At 36.1% G+C, this 18,623-nt stretch overlaps 1 protein-coding gene across 3 annotated transcripts in view; it reads right to left on the reverse strand.

The window, feature by feature from the left end:
• The window catches only part of LOC110777277 (uncharacterized), a 36,157-nt gene that overhangs the window by 6,632 nt on the left and 10,902 nt on the right, over positions 1-18,623 (reverse strand). For 2 of the 3 annotated variants that reach the window (XR_008926248.1, XM_021981883.2), the window contains exons 4-11: positions 15,165-15,321; positions 15,007-15,085; positions 13,734-13,774; positions 12,400-12,516; positions 12,140-12,220; positions 11,968-12,030; positions 11,784-11,835; positions 5,967-6,041 (exon numbers count right to left, since the gene is read on the reverse strand). Coding sequence is in view for 2 of the 3 variants with exons in the window: in XM_021981883.2 (XP_021837575.1) it covers positions 5,967-6,041; positions 11,784-11,835; positions 11,968-12,030; positions 12,140-12,220; positions 12,400-12,516; positions 13,734-13,774; positions 15,007-15,085; positions 15,165-15,321 (665 nt within the window). In the remaining variant the exon portion in view is untranslated. The remainder of the gene's footprint in view (positions 1-5,966; positions 6,042-11,783; positions 11,836-11,967; positions 12,031-12,139; positions 12,221-12,399; positions 12,517-13,733; positions 13,775-15,006; positions 15,086-15,164; positions 15,322-18,623) is intronic. The other variant, XM_021981884.2, reaches the window with a different exon arrangement.

Genomic DNA, 18,623 nt, shown 5'->3' on the forward strand with positions numbered 1-18,623 from the left:
AACAGCAGCTCTGATACCACTAATGATACGAGTTTAAAAACTCGTTGTATAAACAAGGATAGTTGATTAACAAGCTAGACCTTTAACTCGTTGATCGTGAATGCAAGACAAGACCTATTGACTCACAATCAGTTCTTTGAATAGGAAACGCGTCCAAAACAAAGAAAAAGGCTGAATTATAAACTATAATTCGAAATGTAACAAACAAGTGTTTTAATCATCCAGTTGGTTGTTTATTCCAATCAAGAAGCTGACTATAAATAGCCAAAAACCAACAGCTACAAAAGCTTTAAACGGCTAATTAAGAGCCATTTAAGAGCCTTTAAAACTGGCAGTTACAAGCTCTAAAGCCTCCTAATTCAGTCACTAAATTGGAGGTTACAAAGGCTTAAAACTCTCCTTACAAACAGCAATAATCAAAGCTAAGTAATGACTGAATTTAAATTGGGGATTTAAACAAATATCCCTTTATTAAACCGAGTTTAACCAAAGCAATTAAAAATAATAAGTGCGTACAATCTGTTTAAACAAGCGGACCAATGTGATTTAAACGGACCAGTTTGATTAATGTACCACCTTGATAATAAGGACCATATAACGAGCTCACTCAATCCAAGTCACCATGCACACAAAATGAGCCATTGAACCCAAATCAGTTTTGGTTCCAATTGCTAGCATAAGACTATCACTTTCATCCATAACCGTATCATACTTCACTGGTGGTTTCATCGGATTCTACTTTTCATTCTCACATACAGTTAGCACTTAGCACACTTACTAACACGGACAAAGACAGTATAACAGCTTGGGAGTGAATGATTTGATGAATGGATATTTGATTCTTTTTTCAACTTGAATCAATTCACAAACTTGCATTTTCTCCTATTCATAATACGATCGGCTTTTTTCATGAAATGCCCCTGCGTTTTGAAAAAATTCACCAAGTAACCCACAAGTGTCAAAAATTCACCAAATACCCCAATTTCAAGACTCAGTACACCAACTACCGTTAATGACGTCATCACCCCCTAATTAGTCCACTGACCCCTAATTAACCCATTTGTTTCTTCCTTTTTTTCTTTTTCTTTTCTCTCCCTCTTCCATGTCCATATCCGATGGAGCCAAAGATTCATTTGTTATTTTGACTGCGGGATGTAATGGACTAAATCAAAATGGCTCGTAAAACCTCTTTGCTTCCTTTCCATGAAGTAGAAGATGGTCGTCCCGTTGTCGCCCCGTTATCTCTTTTGGGTCAATGGGAAACAACTTCTTTGCAATTGCAGGGGTAAGATTGTGTACACCCGACCGCCTTACCCCGCTTCTTACGGGAGCCTCTTTGAGGCAATGGGTAATGAGAATGATGATATTTTCTCTCCCTCTTCCTTCTTCCCTTCCCTCCATGGTTGTCATGGAAGCCACCACTTCTCCCTCCTCGCGGATCCCACCCCTTTCCTTCTCTTGTCATACCAATTTGGCAGCCATGGGAATGGAACCACCTTATCTCAATCGTTCCCATAATTCCAAAATCAGTGTAACCCCATTTCACCTTCAATCTCCTCACTACTCCCAGAGACAACAAGATCTCACCTCCGCCATGTAAACCCCTACATTTCTCTCTCCTCCATCTCCTACACGCTCTCCCTCCTTCCCCACCGGCTCCACCACCTCCTCCGGTGGCGACAATGAATTACCCAAATCGAAGAACTCCAAGCAATCGACGACCAAGAAAAGTCGACAATCTTCACTCTTCTTCATCGATTCCTCAATTTTCCTTGTCAAATTTCAATTTTGTGTTGCACATTGATTTCAATCTCCTCTTTCCAAGTAAATTTAGTTCAATTGCAACAATGATCAATTTTAAGTTTCGTTTTTGATTGCCGAAAAGAATAGCTATTTCATAAATTTGATCCCAAATTAATTTGCAGTACTTTAGAACTTTGGAAATCTTAGAACTTTGGAAACCTGAGCTCGATTTTTTTTTGACGATTTTGATTTATGTAACAATTGAATAAGGGAGTGATTTTGGCAAGGTGACGATTGGAGTTTCGAGGTTGGTGGAAGTTGTGGAGGTAAGGTCTGGTGCTGGTGGCAGTGGTTGGGCGGTGTGAGAGAGGGAGAGAAGGTCGTGAAGGTCGTTGATAGAGGTTGCTGGTTTTTTCCGGCAAGCAATAACAAAGCAGCGAAGCAAGTGACAACGACATGCAGCGTGAGAGAGGAGAGATACGGGCGACGCGGTTATTGCCAGCGAGCAACAACGAAGCAACTAAGCAGGCGACGGTGGTGCAGGTTTTTCTAGTTGCTGGTTTGAGGCGGGGAAAGAATGGGAGGAAATGAGTTGAAGGGTTAATTAGGGGGATAATGAGTGGGTTAATTAGGGGTTGATGACGTCATTAAGGGTAGTTGATGTATTAAGTATTGAAATAGGGTATTTGGAGAATTTTTGAAACTTGAAGGTTATTTGGTGAATTTCTTCATAGAGGGCATTTCATGAAAAACTGTAATATTATTATATATTTCACTTCATATTCTATAACTATATATAGAAAAATAAAAAAATTCAAAATAAAATATACATAATAGATTATGGGTAGGATTGGTGGGGGACCATAGGATAAGAATGGTAATCTAATTCGAATCCAGCCTGAATTGAAGAAAAAAAGTACGATTCGAGTCCGCAAAGTAAAGTCTGAATCTGAATTCACCAAAAATAGTCAGATTCCAAATAGGAGGCGGATCGGACGTCCGAAAGTCCGACCCGAGTCTGCATATTTAAAATAAAAGTATAAAACACCACCTAACCTAAATCTGGAAAACTAAACACCCTCCCCCCTCTCTTTTCCTTTGCTCCTTTAAGCTTTCCAGTTTTTCCATCTCTTTTTTATTTCTTCTCATCCTCGATCTACATCACCTCTGCTTGAAATATCCATCATCATTTACTCCCTCCGTCTCGTATAAGTATTTAAACTTTCCATTTACATCTGCCCCGGATTAGTTTTTATACTTCTGTTTTGGAAAAGACCCCGTAATTATTTGAGTACCTTCTCTTCCACTACCAAAAAGTTACGGTCTCGCACTCTCTCACATTTAATTGAATTAAATGATACTCTGTTGTCTTCTACCACATCTACTTTTCAATAAAATAATACTCCACTATCTTATTTCACATCTACTTTTCCAATAAAATAATATTTTGATAGCCAAACAACTTATCTCCCAAGTGCCTTGATAAGTGTAAAAAAGAAAATGGGACAAGGGAGTAACAATTTCAACAAGTGGATGTAGATGGAGGAGAGGAAATAAAAGAGAGATGGAATATTATTGTAAGATTTCTAACAAGCCAATAACCCCACCAAGTCTTGCATCTAAGAGAAGCAGGAACATGTACTCCAAAAGTTCAAATAACTACAACGTTGTCCTTAACTCTAGTATTAATATCTATTGTTGCAGAAGTCAACTTGGGGAAGGCAAGCAGATGAGTTAAATTCCCATATAAAAAATCTTCGTCTTGGGTGAAAACGTTTTAGATGATATTTAAGAAATTTATTTGTTTATGTATTTGTCACTACATTTGTTGGATTAAATTTTTTGATATGCAAATCAACTTCTGGTCGATTATTCAGGGAATTAGATGTATATTTCAAGTAAATTTGAATATTTAAGAGTTTATTTATCAACATATGAACAAGCATTAATGTAATTAGTTTTACTTTGTATTTGATTTTAAGGAGATTCTTTCCGAAGAATGGATGATTGCTATATTCTCATATTTTAGGATGATTTTTCTTTTCTGGATATGTAAAATGAGGAAAATTGAATGAAAGCTAGAGTACTTGGTTCGAGTCAGATTCGGAGGTTGTGGAATTCAACGTACTTGGAGTCGAATTATGTGATTTTGGAGTCAGATTCAGGTTCGGGTCCGTATTTTGCGTTCGGGTCGGAGTTGGATCAGGGTCCGACCCGAGTCTGATGCATTGCCATCCTTGGTGTAAGAAGACGTTAAACTATATTACTCGAACTCTTAGTTTCATCTCAAGTACCCATGCCCGAACCTCGGGCATCAGTAGGACTCTTAGACACTTCATTGTGGGTCAAAATCATAAAAAAAAATCACAAAGCCAAGTTGGACACTTGGACACATACCCTTGTCGGATATAAGTACCTGAATCCTAGTAACATAGCGCCACAATGCTGAGTGAAGAACATTTACAACAATGGTGTGCCATGAGATCTGAGTTTTCTTGTGAGAAGCCAACGCTGACAGGAGGACACGACTAGAAGAGATTGTGATTAGTTCGGTCCAGCAACTTGACCTACAACCGACGATTGGCGACGAACACCAGTTGACCTTGATGAATGAACAATGTGCTTGATAAGTGCACAACCTTTGTGCACATGGTAGGACAGCATGGAGGTGTTGGTGCAGCGAAAATTAAGCTACCAAGAATTTGATATTATGGTATCGCAAGAGACGCTAAAGAAGTTCATAACTCCATCTTTAAAATAGCTCCTCATCATGCTTCTTTACGAAGACCCTTCTATAGTGAAGACTTTCAAAGGGACCATTTTGTCAGAAAGAATTAAAAGATAAATTCTATATCTAACCCAAAACTACTTGGAGCCTCTGAGTCTCCCCATGAAGTTTCCTTCAACTCTCACGCATTTTTTACAAAATGCGGAAGAAGATGGCAAACCACATTTTGTATTATTTAAGTGCCTATTGTGAGGATTGGGGGCTCGCAAATCGTGCAATTATTAGTATACTAATGCGGAATAATAGACATGAATAATAAAGAACAATAAAGAACACAAGAAGATTAAACATGGAAAACTCCTCTTTGCTGGAGAGAAGTAAAAACCACCAATTTCCACAAGGCCATGTTTGGTATCAAATTCTTTTCACCAGTCTTAGTGGTCTAAGCACACAGGATTGGATTATGAGATTCGTAGTGGCAGTGAAAATTTGGTTACAGATGCGCTCTCTAAGGTCTTTCATTTTGGACTTCAACTTGGGGAAGCTAATTCAAGATAGCTATGCACTACAGAAAATTACAGCAGTTAGTAGACAAGTTGCAGTAAGAGCATGTTAAACTAAACTCTAATAGGGGGGTTTATTAAATAAGAAGAAAAGGAAATCTATTGGTTTGTCTTGATGATGCTCTAAAATCAACAATACTTCAACGGCTTCAAACTTCTACTCAAGGAGGCCATTCAAGCAGAGATGCTCTAAAATCAACAATACTTCAGTGACTTCATGCTTCTACTCAGGGAGGCCATTCAAGTAGAGATGCTTTAAAATCAACAGTACTTCAGTGGCTTCATGCTTCTACTCAGGGAGGCCATTCAAGTAGCGATGCACCTTTAAAGAGTGTTAAGGGTCTAATTTAGTAGAGGGGATTAACTATAGTCTGTCAAGTCAACCAGGTTTATTACATCCACTACCAAGTCCTAGAGATGCACCTTTAAAGAGTGTTAAGGGTCTAATTAGTAGAGGGGATTAACTATAGTCTGTCAAGCCAACCAGGTTTATTAAATCCACTACCAATTCCTCTTGGTATTGGTTAACACTTATATACGTTATTAATTCAAGGAAAGGACGTAATAACAACACACCTAAACCCTTATAAGTCCTAAGTCTTAACCAATAAGTGGTACCCAAGCAAAATAAGGAGATAACAAAGAGACAGAGAGACGCTGCACCGCAAACTAAACAGAACCATCTCCTAAACCTTTCAAACAATTCACCTTTGAATCATAAATATAAAAAATATAAAAAAAAATAAAAAGATTTTAACACTTAACCACTCAGATCTTCTGCAATTATCAACTTACGGCTGAATAATAACAAATGGAAACACATGAGAATGTAATAACAACACACTATATACAGGACCAAATTTAAATATAAAAGCACATCTTCTATACGTGCAACCAAATTCAGTAAGACATTAAAAAGTCCTAGAGCGTACCAATTTCATTTTACTTTGTTCCAACGAGAAGTCCCAAGCAATATATGAGTTAATCGAATCCACTGACAACACCACCTAGAAACAAAAACTGTGAGATTAAACAACAAAAAGAGATTTTCAAAAGAATTCAAGTCAAAGAAATAAATATAGTTCCTAAAACAAAGCAAGAGGTATAACTTTTTTCGTATGATGATTTCGTATCCTTCATCATAAAGACGGTCATATTAAAAATACACAGAGGGAAGGTGATTATTAGTAAAGCATAAGTTTAGTATGTCCTGGTGGCTGTTTACTCCAATGTTATTATTCTATATTCCGGCACTCCCACCCCCAAAAGACAAGCATCTCTGAAATATTAGTAATTGGTGTTGCCAACTCAGGCTGCCATTTTAATCTCTTGAAAAAAAGAACAAAGAAATCGAATAATTGAAGACAGGTTTTTAGAGGAGAGTTAAAGATTATGTATAAAATACAAGTGGAGTGCTATTAGGCCTGCAAACCTACATGCCCACACTGGCATGTGCACAATAAAGCATATTCCTGCCTTCTCGCAACGTTAAACCTAGCCAGATAAATCTAAAACGCAAGTCCAGAAATTGTCCATCCATAAACTGCAAATCAGAGATATAACAAAAAATCATCCTCTTTCAATTTAAGACCCCCCAACACAACCATGCTGCTATCCTTTGATCATTACCAAACTAAAATAAGAAAAGATGACAACAGAACTTTCCCTTTTCTACTTAAAAATAGCATCATCAAAAGTTTAATCTCCATGGCCTTTTTCATATATGTACAAGTCTTATATACACATGATGCGTGCTTAAATGTATGCATATTTTCCAATATACTTCTACGATTGGATCACTTGCTACTCAATAACTTAAAACGTGCCCATAACTTAAATTAAAAAAAATTGTAATGATTATCCTTTTTTTTGCTGATGTTCATCTCTTGTTTGGTTATAGTTCTTCGATCTCTTGTTTAATTTAACTATCAGTTGTAACTTCATATATTAGTCACTTGAGAAATCATCATCTCATATTTATAAGTTGGCTATACATGAAATACAATATTTATACTTTGTAGTAATATTGCTTTTTTTATAAAGATGATGCAAATAATAAGTTATTTATATGACATAGAAACACAGCATATAAGGAAGAATACAATTATTATATAACTTATTATGTTAAGGGTTGATGAAAAATGTAACTTATTTTATGAAAGTTATTCAACGGCGGTAATCGAATGGAATGATAAACTATAAAACTTACATAAAAATTGGAATCACATACGGAATATATATGACTCTGATTACCTGAATATGGAGTATGAGTGAACATATTTTATTTTACTTATTATTTAGTTAGCAATACTACCGTTTTTTTTACACCAAGTAACCGTACATTTATCAAAATAAGATTACAGAATACAACATCCTACTTATCTCGGTAATAATCTCAGTAATAAAAAATATTTTATAATTGGATGTCTATTAAATTTTGACTTTCTATTTTCTTACAAAAAATATTCTTTAATGTCAAAATATGAACTGGAAATTTTGGTTTTAAAAAGCGCACTTAAAGCACAGGGAGCGAAGAAGCGCAGAGAAGAACGCAGCAGACCCTTCTTTTTTAGATAAAAATAAAGCCACGTGACTCTTATCTTCTTTTTTAAAGTATCACGTGATTTATTTATTTTAAAAAGCGAAAATTTGGGGGGGTTTTGAAAACGCTGGTGCGATTTCTCCCGTCGCCGGATTTCTCTAGCATTCTCGCCGTATTTCTCCAGCCGGATTGTGGATTTTTCTTTCATCTTTTCGATTTCTCTTTGTTTTCATCTTTTCTTTCCATATTTTATCCATCTTTTATGAACTTTTGAAAATTTATTATTTCTTTCCGGGTGCGCTTCGCCTACGTAAAGCGTGCCCTTTCGCTTTGCAGCTAGGCTCCAGGGCCCTTGTGCGCTTCGCGCTTTTTAAAACTAAGACTGAAATTGCCAAAGATTTTGACTCTAACTATGGCAAAAGTTGATTTAGTGAATTACAAGAATATTGACTTTTTATTTATTTTTAATAAAAAAACTTCCAATGAATATTGTCGATTAATTCTACAGTATTTTTTCAAACTTTGGTTCAGGCCCTAATAAGTAGTGTCGAGAAAGGTATATAAGACAATAATCCATGATTGGTTTGGCGTATTTAAAATACTTCTATTTTATTTAATATTATAATTAAATCCAAGTGATGCATCTATTAAAAAATGGAGGTCGTGTAAAATAGAAATTATTCTTATTGGAAATTTTAAGTTATTTCGTACTTTTGGCAATTGTATTAAGTCCGAATTATTGTTTAGTATTCTTTTGACTTCTTATGTTTTCTCTCCTTCAATAGAATTATGATTGTGATGTTATGTAAAATTTGGGGTACTTTTTTTAACTTTATTTTACTGTTTCAGGTATTATTCTCTCCTAAATTGGGATATTATTGTTTATATATATTTTGGGGTATTATTCTCTCCTAAATTGATATATTAAGGCTTACACATATTATGGGTATTATCCTCTCCTAAATTGAGACATTATAGCATGCTTGAACTGTCAGATTGATTGCAAAGTTTTGTTTTTGGTATTATTTTAGATGTTTTCTTTGACTTTTTTCGCTAAATTTGCGTGAAGAAGAGATTGCAAATTTGCATTAAATAATCGTTTTTATAAATAAATTAAATTAAGTCAATGACATTTAAGTTAGTGAGGGTATTTGAGTCTATTCCCTGGGGGGGCACCAAAAGATCAATTGCTAAAATGAACTTAGGAGTTCCCTTATAGAATAGTGATCATTTCAAATGTGAATGAGGGCAAATATAGACTATTCCATAGGGGCACCAAAAGGTCATTTACTAAAATGAAAATAGGAGTTTCCCTTATAGAATAGAGATACTTCTTTATCATAAGTCCAATAAGAACATCCCCTTCATTGTTCGTCTTTAATCAAATCTGCTCATCATCCAACTACTTAATATATTGTTAAATATTCATTGTCTTCCATAAAGTACTTCAAAGAATAACATGGAATAGGCACCTCCCCCTCCTCCCACTTTGACTAGGTTAGTGGAATATCTTTTTATACGACAAGGACACAAACCTTATCGCCCCTCATCAAGAAAGCCCGAAAACTCGAAAAGGACAAAGATGTAAAGGATTGGTGAGGAGTCTGAGGACACATTACATGAGATATGAAGACATAGATAGTCACCCCAAAATTAAAAGAGACATTTAAATTGCATAAATCATTTCTATCTCCCCATATAAAATGCACTTTATGTTAGGATGAGGGGCTAACTAAGTCGCGTTTTTAGAGAACAAGTCCACACAATCGTGTACCAATACTAAACGACAGTTTGGAAAAAATTCTCATAATGTTCTAGGCAGGGGTACACGAGTACATTGTCATGTGCCCTGAAGTATATGGCAGTGTGCTATCATAATGTCCAATCACAACTTTGATGCCTTCACACATACATGCTTTCAAAGTCCAGCAAGCCTGCCCTTCTCCAAACATTATTCCAACTCTACAAAGTAACTAGGTTAACTGTGGATTAAATTGATGATAAAATTCTGGAGATATCCCTTAATAATGTTGACTTTAGTGGAAAAGTGAAGATTTACTATGTGTCCAAAACGTTAATTGAAGGAGGACGAAGAGACAAACTCTTTGGATATTTAATTGCAACTTATTTTGGCTTTTTTTTATTTCTTCAAAGGCAAGGAGGAAAATGCTTGAAATATGAGCCGTTGCATTTTATTTTATGATTGTTGATCTGGCGAGAACTAAGAGTAGTTCTCACGGTAACAACAACAACAACAACAACAAAGCCTTAGTTTTCACGGTAAGATGCTAATAAATGAAGGATCCACCTGGACCTCCCATTATACTTATATGTTCAAGAAGATACCTCCCTACTATCTTTCATTTTTTAAAATCCCCACTGATGTAGCACATAAAATTAAGAGGTTGAAAGTGGGATTTCTCATGGTCTTGGCCAGAGGAGGCTCGAAAAGATCATCTCGTAAGTTGGGATTTAGTATGTCATCCAGAGGTTGGTTTGGGGTTGGGGTTTGAATTTCAAAAAATACTGCTTTGGTGGATTAATGGTGGTGGCCATGGTGGGGTTTCCTCTTGAATGTCGGTCTCTTTGGTACAATGTCATCAAAAGCAAGTACGACTTATGTCAAAATGGGTGGGGTCCTAAAGATGCTAGGGTGACTCACCATTATCCATGGAAATTATTTCCCAAGTTTCTACTCTACTAAAGTCTAAAGCCATTAACGAGGTCCAAGATAGGAAAAGGTAAGATAATTCTTTTAGGAAGATGTTTAGAGAGATGAGGAACCTTTTTGTAGCCGTTTTCCTTGCCTTTTCAGCCTATCTTCTCTTTGTATCGAGTTTAATTAATGACAATGCGTGAGACTTACACTTGAGGAGACCACCCCATGACCGAGAGATAGAGGAGCTCGTTTCTATGTAAACTCTTTTGGATACAATTGAAGGATGTGGGGGATCCAAGAGTTTGGTCAGGAACACCTTCGAGGTCCTAGTGAAATGTAACTTTGAAGTTAGGTGGAATTACTTACAGGTCTGCCTTTCACTGCCTTCCACTTTGAGGACAAGGTGGCAGTCTGGTTGGGGTAATGCTAAGAAACTACCTAGACATCACATTGTGCTCACCTATTCTAGAAGATACCCCGAAGGTAATACAGAAAATGTGTACTGACAAGGAAGGGAAAGGTGAAAAGGGGAATCACAAAGAAGTTACTTACCAAGTTAAATAAGGAGCAACTAAGATGTGTAACTGATGAAATGTACTGGGGACTATGCTGATTGTAGTAAGAGAAATTTCCTTGGGAGGATATCCATCCCTGGAAGTGTGCTTAGTTTATAATTGATTTCACTAATCATTCAGTAAAAATTTCAATCCAGCTTTTATCTAAATTTTCTTTTATTAATTTCTCCCTTGCTGGTCGTCTATTTCAGATAAATCTTGCTTGTTTCTTAGCATAAATTGGGTTCTCACAGGAACCTTTCACACCATAAGGGTAAATCTCAACAGAACTTCACCCTATATACATAGACACACACTCACATGAACCTTGCTATTGCTTTGATAATTCTTCTTCGTTCATGAGTATGATTTTTGACATGTTAGTAATAAATTCATGTTTCCCATTGTCAATGCATGCATCTTTTTTCCCCTTTCATCAATTTTATATGTTTCTTTATCTTTTGTTTTCTTCTCATGTATCTGGTGGGGTGATGCAGATAACTTAGAGACGTTGTCCTATGGTGGCACAATCTCCAAATAATGTCAACAGGCGACATTACACTTGCAAATTTTGTTAATTAAGAAGTTCTTTTACAGCGGGCAGGACCAATAGAGAGGTGAAACCAGGATTTGGTAAGGCCCAAATGAACACAGCCTTAACCCAAAGCAGGAAATCCTCTTACCAAATACTTCATCCATTTATAATAGATGAAGTTTATTGACTTGGGACATTATTCACATAACCCCTTTTACCATCTTTGTTAGTTTATATACAAGGAGACATAGTCATGTACTCATGTGAGATCTTGTTAGATTGGTATCAATATATATCAACTTTTAATAATTGTCCAAGTTATGCATTGGAAGACTTGAAAAGGCTAATGGTAGATCTATAAAAAAACGAGAGGGAGTACAAACCACCAGAAATCCATTAACACATACAAAACACTACCTTTACATTAAAAGGTAATTGAAAAGGGCAATTGCAACAAACCTCATGGAGTTTCCCAGCAGGAATGCTTATTTCTTTGTAATCATCATTTCTGCTAATTCCAAATACAGATCAAAACATTTTTCAAGATTAAGACAAACAAACAAACTGAAAACCAATAATGAGCATTTCAAATGGGCCTTGGCCTACCCTCCCCAAAAAAAATGAATACTTCAGAGGAACTCACCTTGAATCTATGGAGCCTACTTCATCAGCTGATATAAAGAAGGGCGAATTTGCAAAAACCTCACTAACAACAGAAGATATGTCCATTAATTGATGCGTCAACAAAGCATCAAGATAGTGAAATCTAATCCAGAGATCAATTATTCTTTTATAAGAATGGTGAAAAGATTTACCCCATAAACTTTATAAACCTCTCAAATTCAGTAGTATAAGTGTTAACAGCTTGTTCCAAAGTAGCTAATTCCTTTTCTGTTCTGTATAAAAAGTAAAGCCATGATCAATTGTCAAAAGTTCTCAGGGATGGGAACTGTGCTACTAGGAAAAGAGACTAACAGCAATGCAGAATACACACTTTACGAAATTTGGCTGCAATATAATCTAAGACAAATCATATCAGAAACTGGGGAAGGGAAATAATCAAAGAATATCTCACATTTTTCTGGCATCAAAACGTGTCCACATAAGAAAAATAAACAGCCGTATAGTGAGCACCATCTTCGTAAGGCTGTACAATGGTGGTCCATACCGATGCCTTTGCTCTTCCATTGGCCTGTTATGGAAAACATTAAAAACGATACGTTAATGTAAAATGAATAGGATTATCATTTTCATATTTCTCTTAACCACACAAGTTAAAATAGGAGAAAGAGATTAAAACTAATTTAAGCAGTCGTATCATCAGGCAGGCAAACTAATTTAAGCAGTCGTAACATCAGGCAGGCAATTACTTAAGGTTAATTTCAGCTGACTTCAATCCCAAAAATAATTGAGCAGAGAAAGGTAACCAGTAAACAATGGACTAGGTCAAACCAAGTTTGGGTACAATCTAAAAAGAGCTTTGAGAATCGAAACCTTCAGCCAATCACCATAGCCAATAAATTGCAACAACCCCACCCCATGATTGATCCTACTATCGGCAGGTTTGAAGGCAGCATTACCAATCACCAAAAGAAAAAAGTTAGTACAAGGTGCTTCAAACATCCCATAGAGAAAAAATACTAGGAAAAAAAAGAAGAAAAATGTGATGAACATATTAGAAAATTGAAAGGTCAGATGACTCAGAATCTGTAAATTTTCATGGAAAAAGAAAAACACATAATAACCATCAAATTGCAGCATGACAACAAACTTTTTAATATCAAATAGAAGCATTGATAACAAACTTTTATATCTCAAATTGCAGCATTGACAATAAAATTTTGGTCAAAAGCTGGTATTCATAAGATGCAGTTTATTCAATATTATATCTACATTGGGTTATCATATATGAAAAATATCGAATGAAAGTTGTTATACATAGGAAATAACTTTTTAGTTCTTATTTAACGAAAATGATGTGTGTGCTAAACATTGCAAGGGAGGGAGGAGGAGGGAGGGGACAAAAGGGTTGACAGTTTGATACAAGTTATAACTTCTCTCCGTCTTTCTTTTTACTAGTTAGCTAATTGGCTTATAACGCAAGAGAACTATTACATTAACACCCACTTTTACATAACGCAAACCCACAACCCTAAACTGAATGCTTTCTCCTGTGTGGGATCTCTTTCCAGCAATGCAGAGATCAGGCTTGTTAGACTTGAGAGAGAATCTTATAAATTAGGTAGAGGTCTAAAGAAGTGGGGTCAACTGGTATCGCAAAATGGGAGGTTTACTAAAGTGGTACATATTTAATACCCAAACCTCCGACGTTTCTAATCGAAAACGTTTTCAGAAATATAAATATCAGCCTAGAATCATGTTTCTGTACACCAAGATGTAAGTACATACCCATCGTCATCATTTATCTGTCGAATAAAATCCAGCAATACCTACATTCAAAAACATCACTTAAATTAAATAATTCTTCAAAGCAACAGTACATACTTGCAAAACACTGAGTTATTTTTTTATTCATGATCATGGACAATATCAAGCTCAGCCAAAACAACAAAGTCCATCTAGTATGTCATATAATGTATGTAATTCAACAGCAGCAACATCATCAAAGTCAATTCTCCAATACACATTGACGTAATTATCACCCATGAAATTTATTCTTGTAAAACAAGAATATATTTAATTGGACTCATCACTGTTGCCATCATCTTAAAACTACAATGCTTCTAGCTCCAACAAACCAGAGCAAGAACCACCTGATATAACACCTAAATGACACAACGATGACCGTAACGTCGCTTTGCGACGGCCGGAAAAAAGACACCCTGGGTTTTGGTTGGATGAACCCTAAACCCCAATACCTCCTGAATTGGTGCCGTGTCAAAAATCAATCCTTTATAACGGTGGCTAGAAAATTGTTGAGACAGTTTTAATCATTCAAATCTGGGTTGGTTGAAGAAGAGGGATGCCGTTGTTGGAGAGAGGTAGAAAAGTTGGGGAAAGAGGATCCATTGCCATGGTTGTGAGAACTCATAGAGAAGAATCAAGGGAGAAAGAGAAGGGTGTTCAATTAATTGTAAATTTCAACCATAGTTAGCAAATCAAGTAATTTTAGGTTTCAATGGTCACTACTGTCATGGTTGATATAAACCATAGATGACAAATAAGAAAAATTATAAATATCAAAATTGTCCATATGATAACAAACAAAAGAAAGGGAAAATGTAAGGTAACAACGGTAAATGTGAAATGTGAGTAAGGATAAAGTGGGTAATTAGTGTGTGAACACACCAAAAGCATGTGAAAACATACTATAAAAGGAAATTGTGCAACTAATATGCAACTTCCATAAAAGGAAAATGGTGCAAGTAAAAAAATAGAGAAAAGTGGTAATTTGATGAGTTCTTCAAAAAAGTAGCAAATGAATACCTTATTTAAGCCGTTTTTTTTAGAAAAACGTAGAAGATGAATATGTTATCTGAGGCATTTTTCTTAACGCCGGCAAATTAAAAACGTATTCATTAGCCAACCTGCCATTTTCAGCTACCCTAAAACGCCTCTAATAGACCTAAAAGTGCCGCCTCTAGTAAATGCTTTTCTACTAGTTCCAACCACCAAAAATCAGTGGAGTAAAACCCAAAAAACAAAAGCAAATTATACAAACCTGTGGTACTCCTACTAGGTACTTCACAAGTGTTTTATATACACCTGTTGCAGATCCAAGCTGTGCCAGCTGTCGCCTCCTGAAAAAGAAATAGTCTGATGAAGTCAGAGAATAATGGTAGAAAGAATTAACCAACAAACAAACTCTAAGATATCCACCTTTCCATCTGTTGCTTCCACAGCAACGCATATCGATCATGTATACTGCCTCCAGACTTGACCAAAGCATCGATTTCAGCTTGTTTAGTCCTCTCTGAGCGTTCCCTTTGTTGTCGAATCAAGGTACCACGGAAGTCTTGAGGCATATAGCTCATGACTAATTGTAACAACAAATGAAAAAGAAAAGAAATTAATGAGGTCCCTACTACTAGAAGACCGCAAAGTAGTTGTTGTTGCACATCAGCTAAGTAATACAACTACAGTGGTAAATCACTACATCCCAAAACAATAACTCTCTCAAACCTTTGGCCTTAAAATGTACAAGTGTAACAGCAGTTATGCAATATACAGTTTACACATGACCATGCAGAGAGATGAAATTCATTCTCTTATAAACTTAATTGAACTTAGCTGAACTTATTTAAAACAACTTAACTTATCTGAGCTTATTTTGCTGACAAAAAAAACTGATTTTTGCTGAATTTATTTTTGCTGAAATAAGTTGAAACAAACAGTTCCTTAAATCTGAAGTATGATAATTTTTCATTATGTTTCCATTTTGTAGACAATTAGACATAATTAGGCAACTGATAAAGGAAGATACCAATATAGGCACACAATAATTTTACTTAAATTGATTCGTCGAGAACTTGCACATAAACTCATTACAGCTGCAATACAAATTACAATGCAACACCTACACAATCTTCTTTTTCTTTGTAAGACGAAAAATATAATTAAAACTGCACAAACAAAAGTTAAAGTACATCAAGAGGACAAGGTCCTCTAAAGAGAGAATGGAAATCAAAACTACAACTTAGCCTTCCTTTGTATGGGTTAAATAGAGTAATTTGGGAAAGCCTCAACCGCCTTGGCCTATAAAGAAGCTAATAAAGTTACTTTATCCCATAGTAGATCATGTGGGACAGCAACAGCCTTAAAAAGACCATTTTGCTTGCTCCAACAAGACACACCACAAAATAGTCATAATGGCATTCATCAAAGCAACAAGAAAATTTGCAACCACTACTCACAGGTCTGACCAAAGACTCTTCACTGCAAAAAGTCATTACAAAAGGTTGCGAACCATATCACAATGATGGAAGACATGTGAGGGCGACTCATTATTTGACACATACACCAAGCAAATGTCAGGTGATATAGTCATTCCCAGTCGCTGCTTTTGGACCATATCATTAGTATTAACTATTTAGCCTTCCCAAGCTAAGGTCTAAGCGAAGATCTCACCTTTCTAAGGGAGACCTTCGTCTTCATATGAAGCTCGCTAACGGAAAAACGGGATATCTAGGGGAACGAATCAAAGAATTAAGAAAGGATTTACACAATATTAGGCCATAACACTTGATCTATGGTCCTTAGAATCTGATATGAGTGTTGGTCTTGAGTGTGAATCCAAAAATCCAACATGGATAAAAACTTTAGCCTTGGGATATGGGATGGGAACCAAATAGGACATGGGGCATTGAGAACTTATACGATTTAACATTTAATTTTGTCCATTAAAAAGTATCCACAATTTTTCCTTTTATATGTTTTTATCAATTGTGTATTGTTTGCTACATTTCATCTTCAATTTCGCATACCATTTATCTGCATAGATAAAGAACGATATTTTCTTCTAACCTTCAAATAAAATGGGGAGCGTTTTGTTTTTTGCGAAGATCTCGGAATATAGAGTAACCACCTTATACTCCGTAGTACCTTTTCTCTGTGTTCCTAATAATTGTAATATCATACTCTTATTTCATCACTTGGGTGAGGGATTGTGATATTATTTCATGGAATTTTCATGTTAGAAGCTATGTTACTTGGACTCCGGTACTCATGTCAAAGTGTGCGACTCGACTACTTAGTGAAAACAATTAATGATTTTGCCCCAAAAGAATTGTCCGAGTGCTACCAAGGGTGTTTGTAACATAGTTAGAAGAGACTTGCTAGACCTCACTAACTTGTTAAACATCTTGAATTCTTTGTCAAATTCTCATGATAGAAGAGTGAGCTTGGATGATTTCTTGCGGTCCTTAACTTGTTACTCTAACAAACAACAACAATATCAAACCCTTAATGCATGAACCTAATATTATCTCATGTAATTATTCACCAAACAAAATTTCCCTTTTTCGTCTATCTATTGTTGTACTTCCTCCGTTATTTTTTAGATGACACAATTTTTCAGGCACATTACCAAAGCACGATTTCAAACATCTTCAATTACGGATAAGAAAAAATTATAAAAGTTGATATTTAAAAAATATCTATTAAGACAAATCTAATAAGACCCCACATGACCATGTTTTTTCTTAAATACAAATCACAAAAAGGAAGTCTAAGGAACTTGTGTGAATAGTGTCAAAATCGCATTGTGTCATCTAATAAGAAAAAGAGACGTAAGATGTTCTAACTAAGAGTGTTCAAAACTACCTGACCCGCATTACCCGACCCGTCGACCCGCTGACCCGACAAATATTATACGGGTATTTTCTGTTTTGTCTAAAATAAACAGGTTGGGTACCCGACCGGGAGTTTATTAATGTATCTGGATCGGGGCATGGGCCGTTCTGTTCCTTAAACGGGTCCATTGTCATTACCCCATTGCCTCAAAAAGTCTCCCGCAAGAAGCGGGGTAAGGGGGAGTCGGGTGTACGCAACCTTACCCCTGCAATTACAAAGAGGTTGTTTCCAATTGACCCAAAAGCGATAACAGGACGACAACAGGACGAGCATCTTCTACTTCATAGAAAGGAAGCGATTAGGTTTTAAGAGTCATTTTGATTTAGTCCATTACATCTCACAACCAAAAGAACAAATGAATCTTTGGCTCCATCGGAAATGGACATTGTTCCTTACACAGGTACCGGTAAAATTTATTTTCTTAGAAAAAAAAGGAAGTTGAGATGGTTACTTGGGTAGAGAGCAAGAAATCAACAGGACGACCATCTTCTACTTCATGGAAAGGAAGCGATTAGGTTTTAAGAGTCATTTTGATTTAGTCCATTACATCTCACAACCAAAAGAACAAATGAATCTTTGGCTCCATCGGAAATAGACATTGTTCCTTAAACAGATACCCGTTAAAATTATTTTCTTAGAAAAAAAAGGAAGTTGAGATGGTTACTTGGGTAGAGTGTAGGTTTTTAAAACTTTTTTTTCATTTCCTTCATTTTCCAGCCGCACAAAGCTCCTATCCTCCTCCCTTTCTCTCTCTTTTTCTTGTTTCTTGCTCTCCTTCTCTTTCAATTCTCACACAAACTCAATCTAACTCACAAAGTAGGTCATCGGATCCACCGCATCACGTCACCACATATTGCGTCAGCTCCACCACTTCGCCGACCGCACCAGCAGTACTGCTCCGTCGCCCCCTGTTGTTGTTGTTGTTGCTGCTTAAACAATCCTTGGTTTCCTTCTTTTTAATCTTCCACGACCCTTCGTCAAATGACA

This window comes from Spinacia oleracea, chromosome 1 (genome assembly GCF_020520425.1).
Source record: "Spinacia oleracea cultivar Varoflay chromosome 1, BTI_SOV_V1, whole genome shotgun sequence".
NCBI lineage: Eukaryota > Viridiplantae > Streptophyta > Magnoliopsida > Caryophyllales > Amaranthaceae > Spinacia > Spinacia oleracea.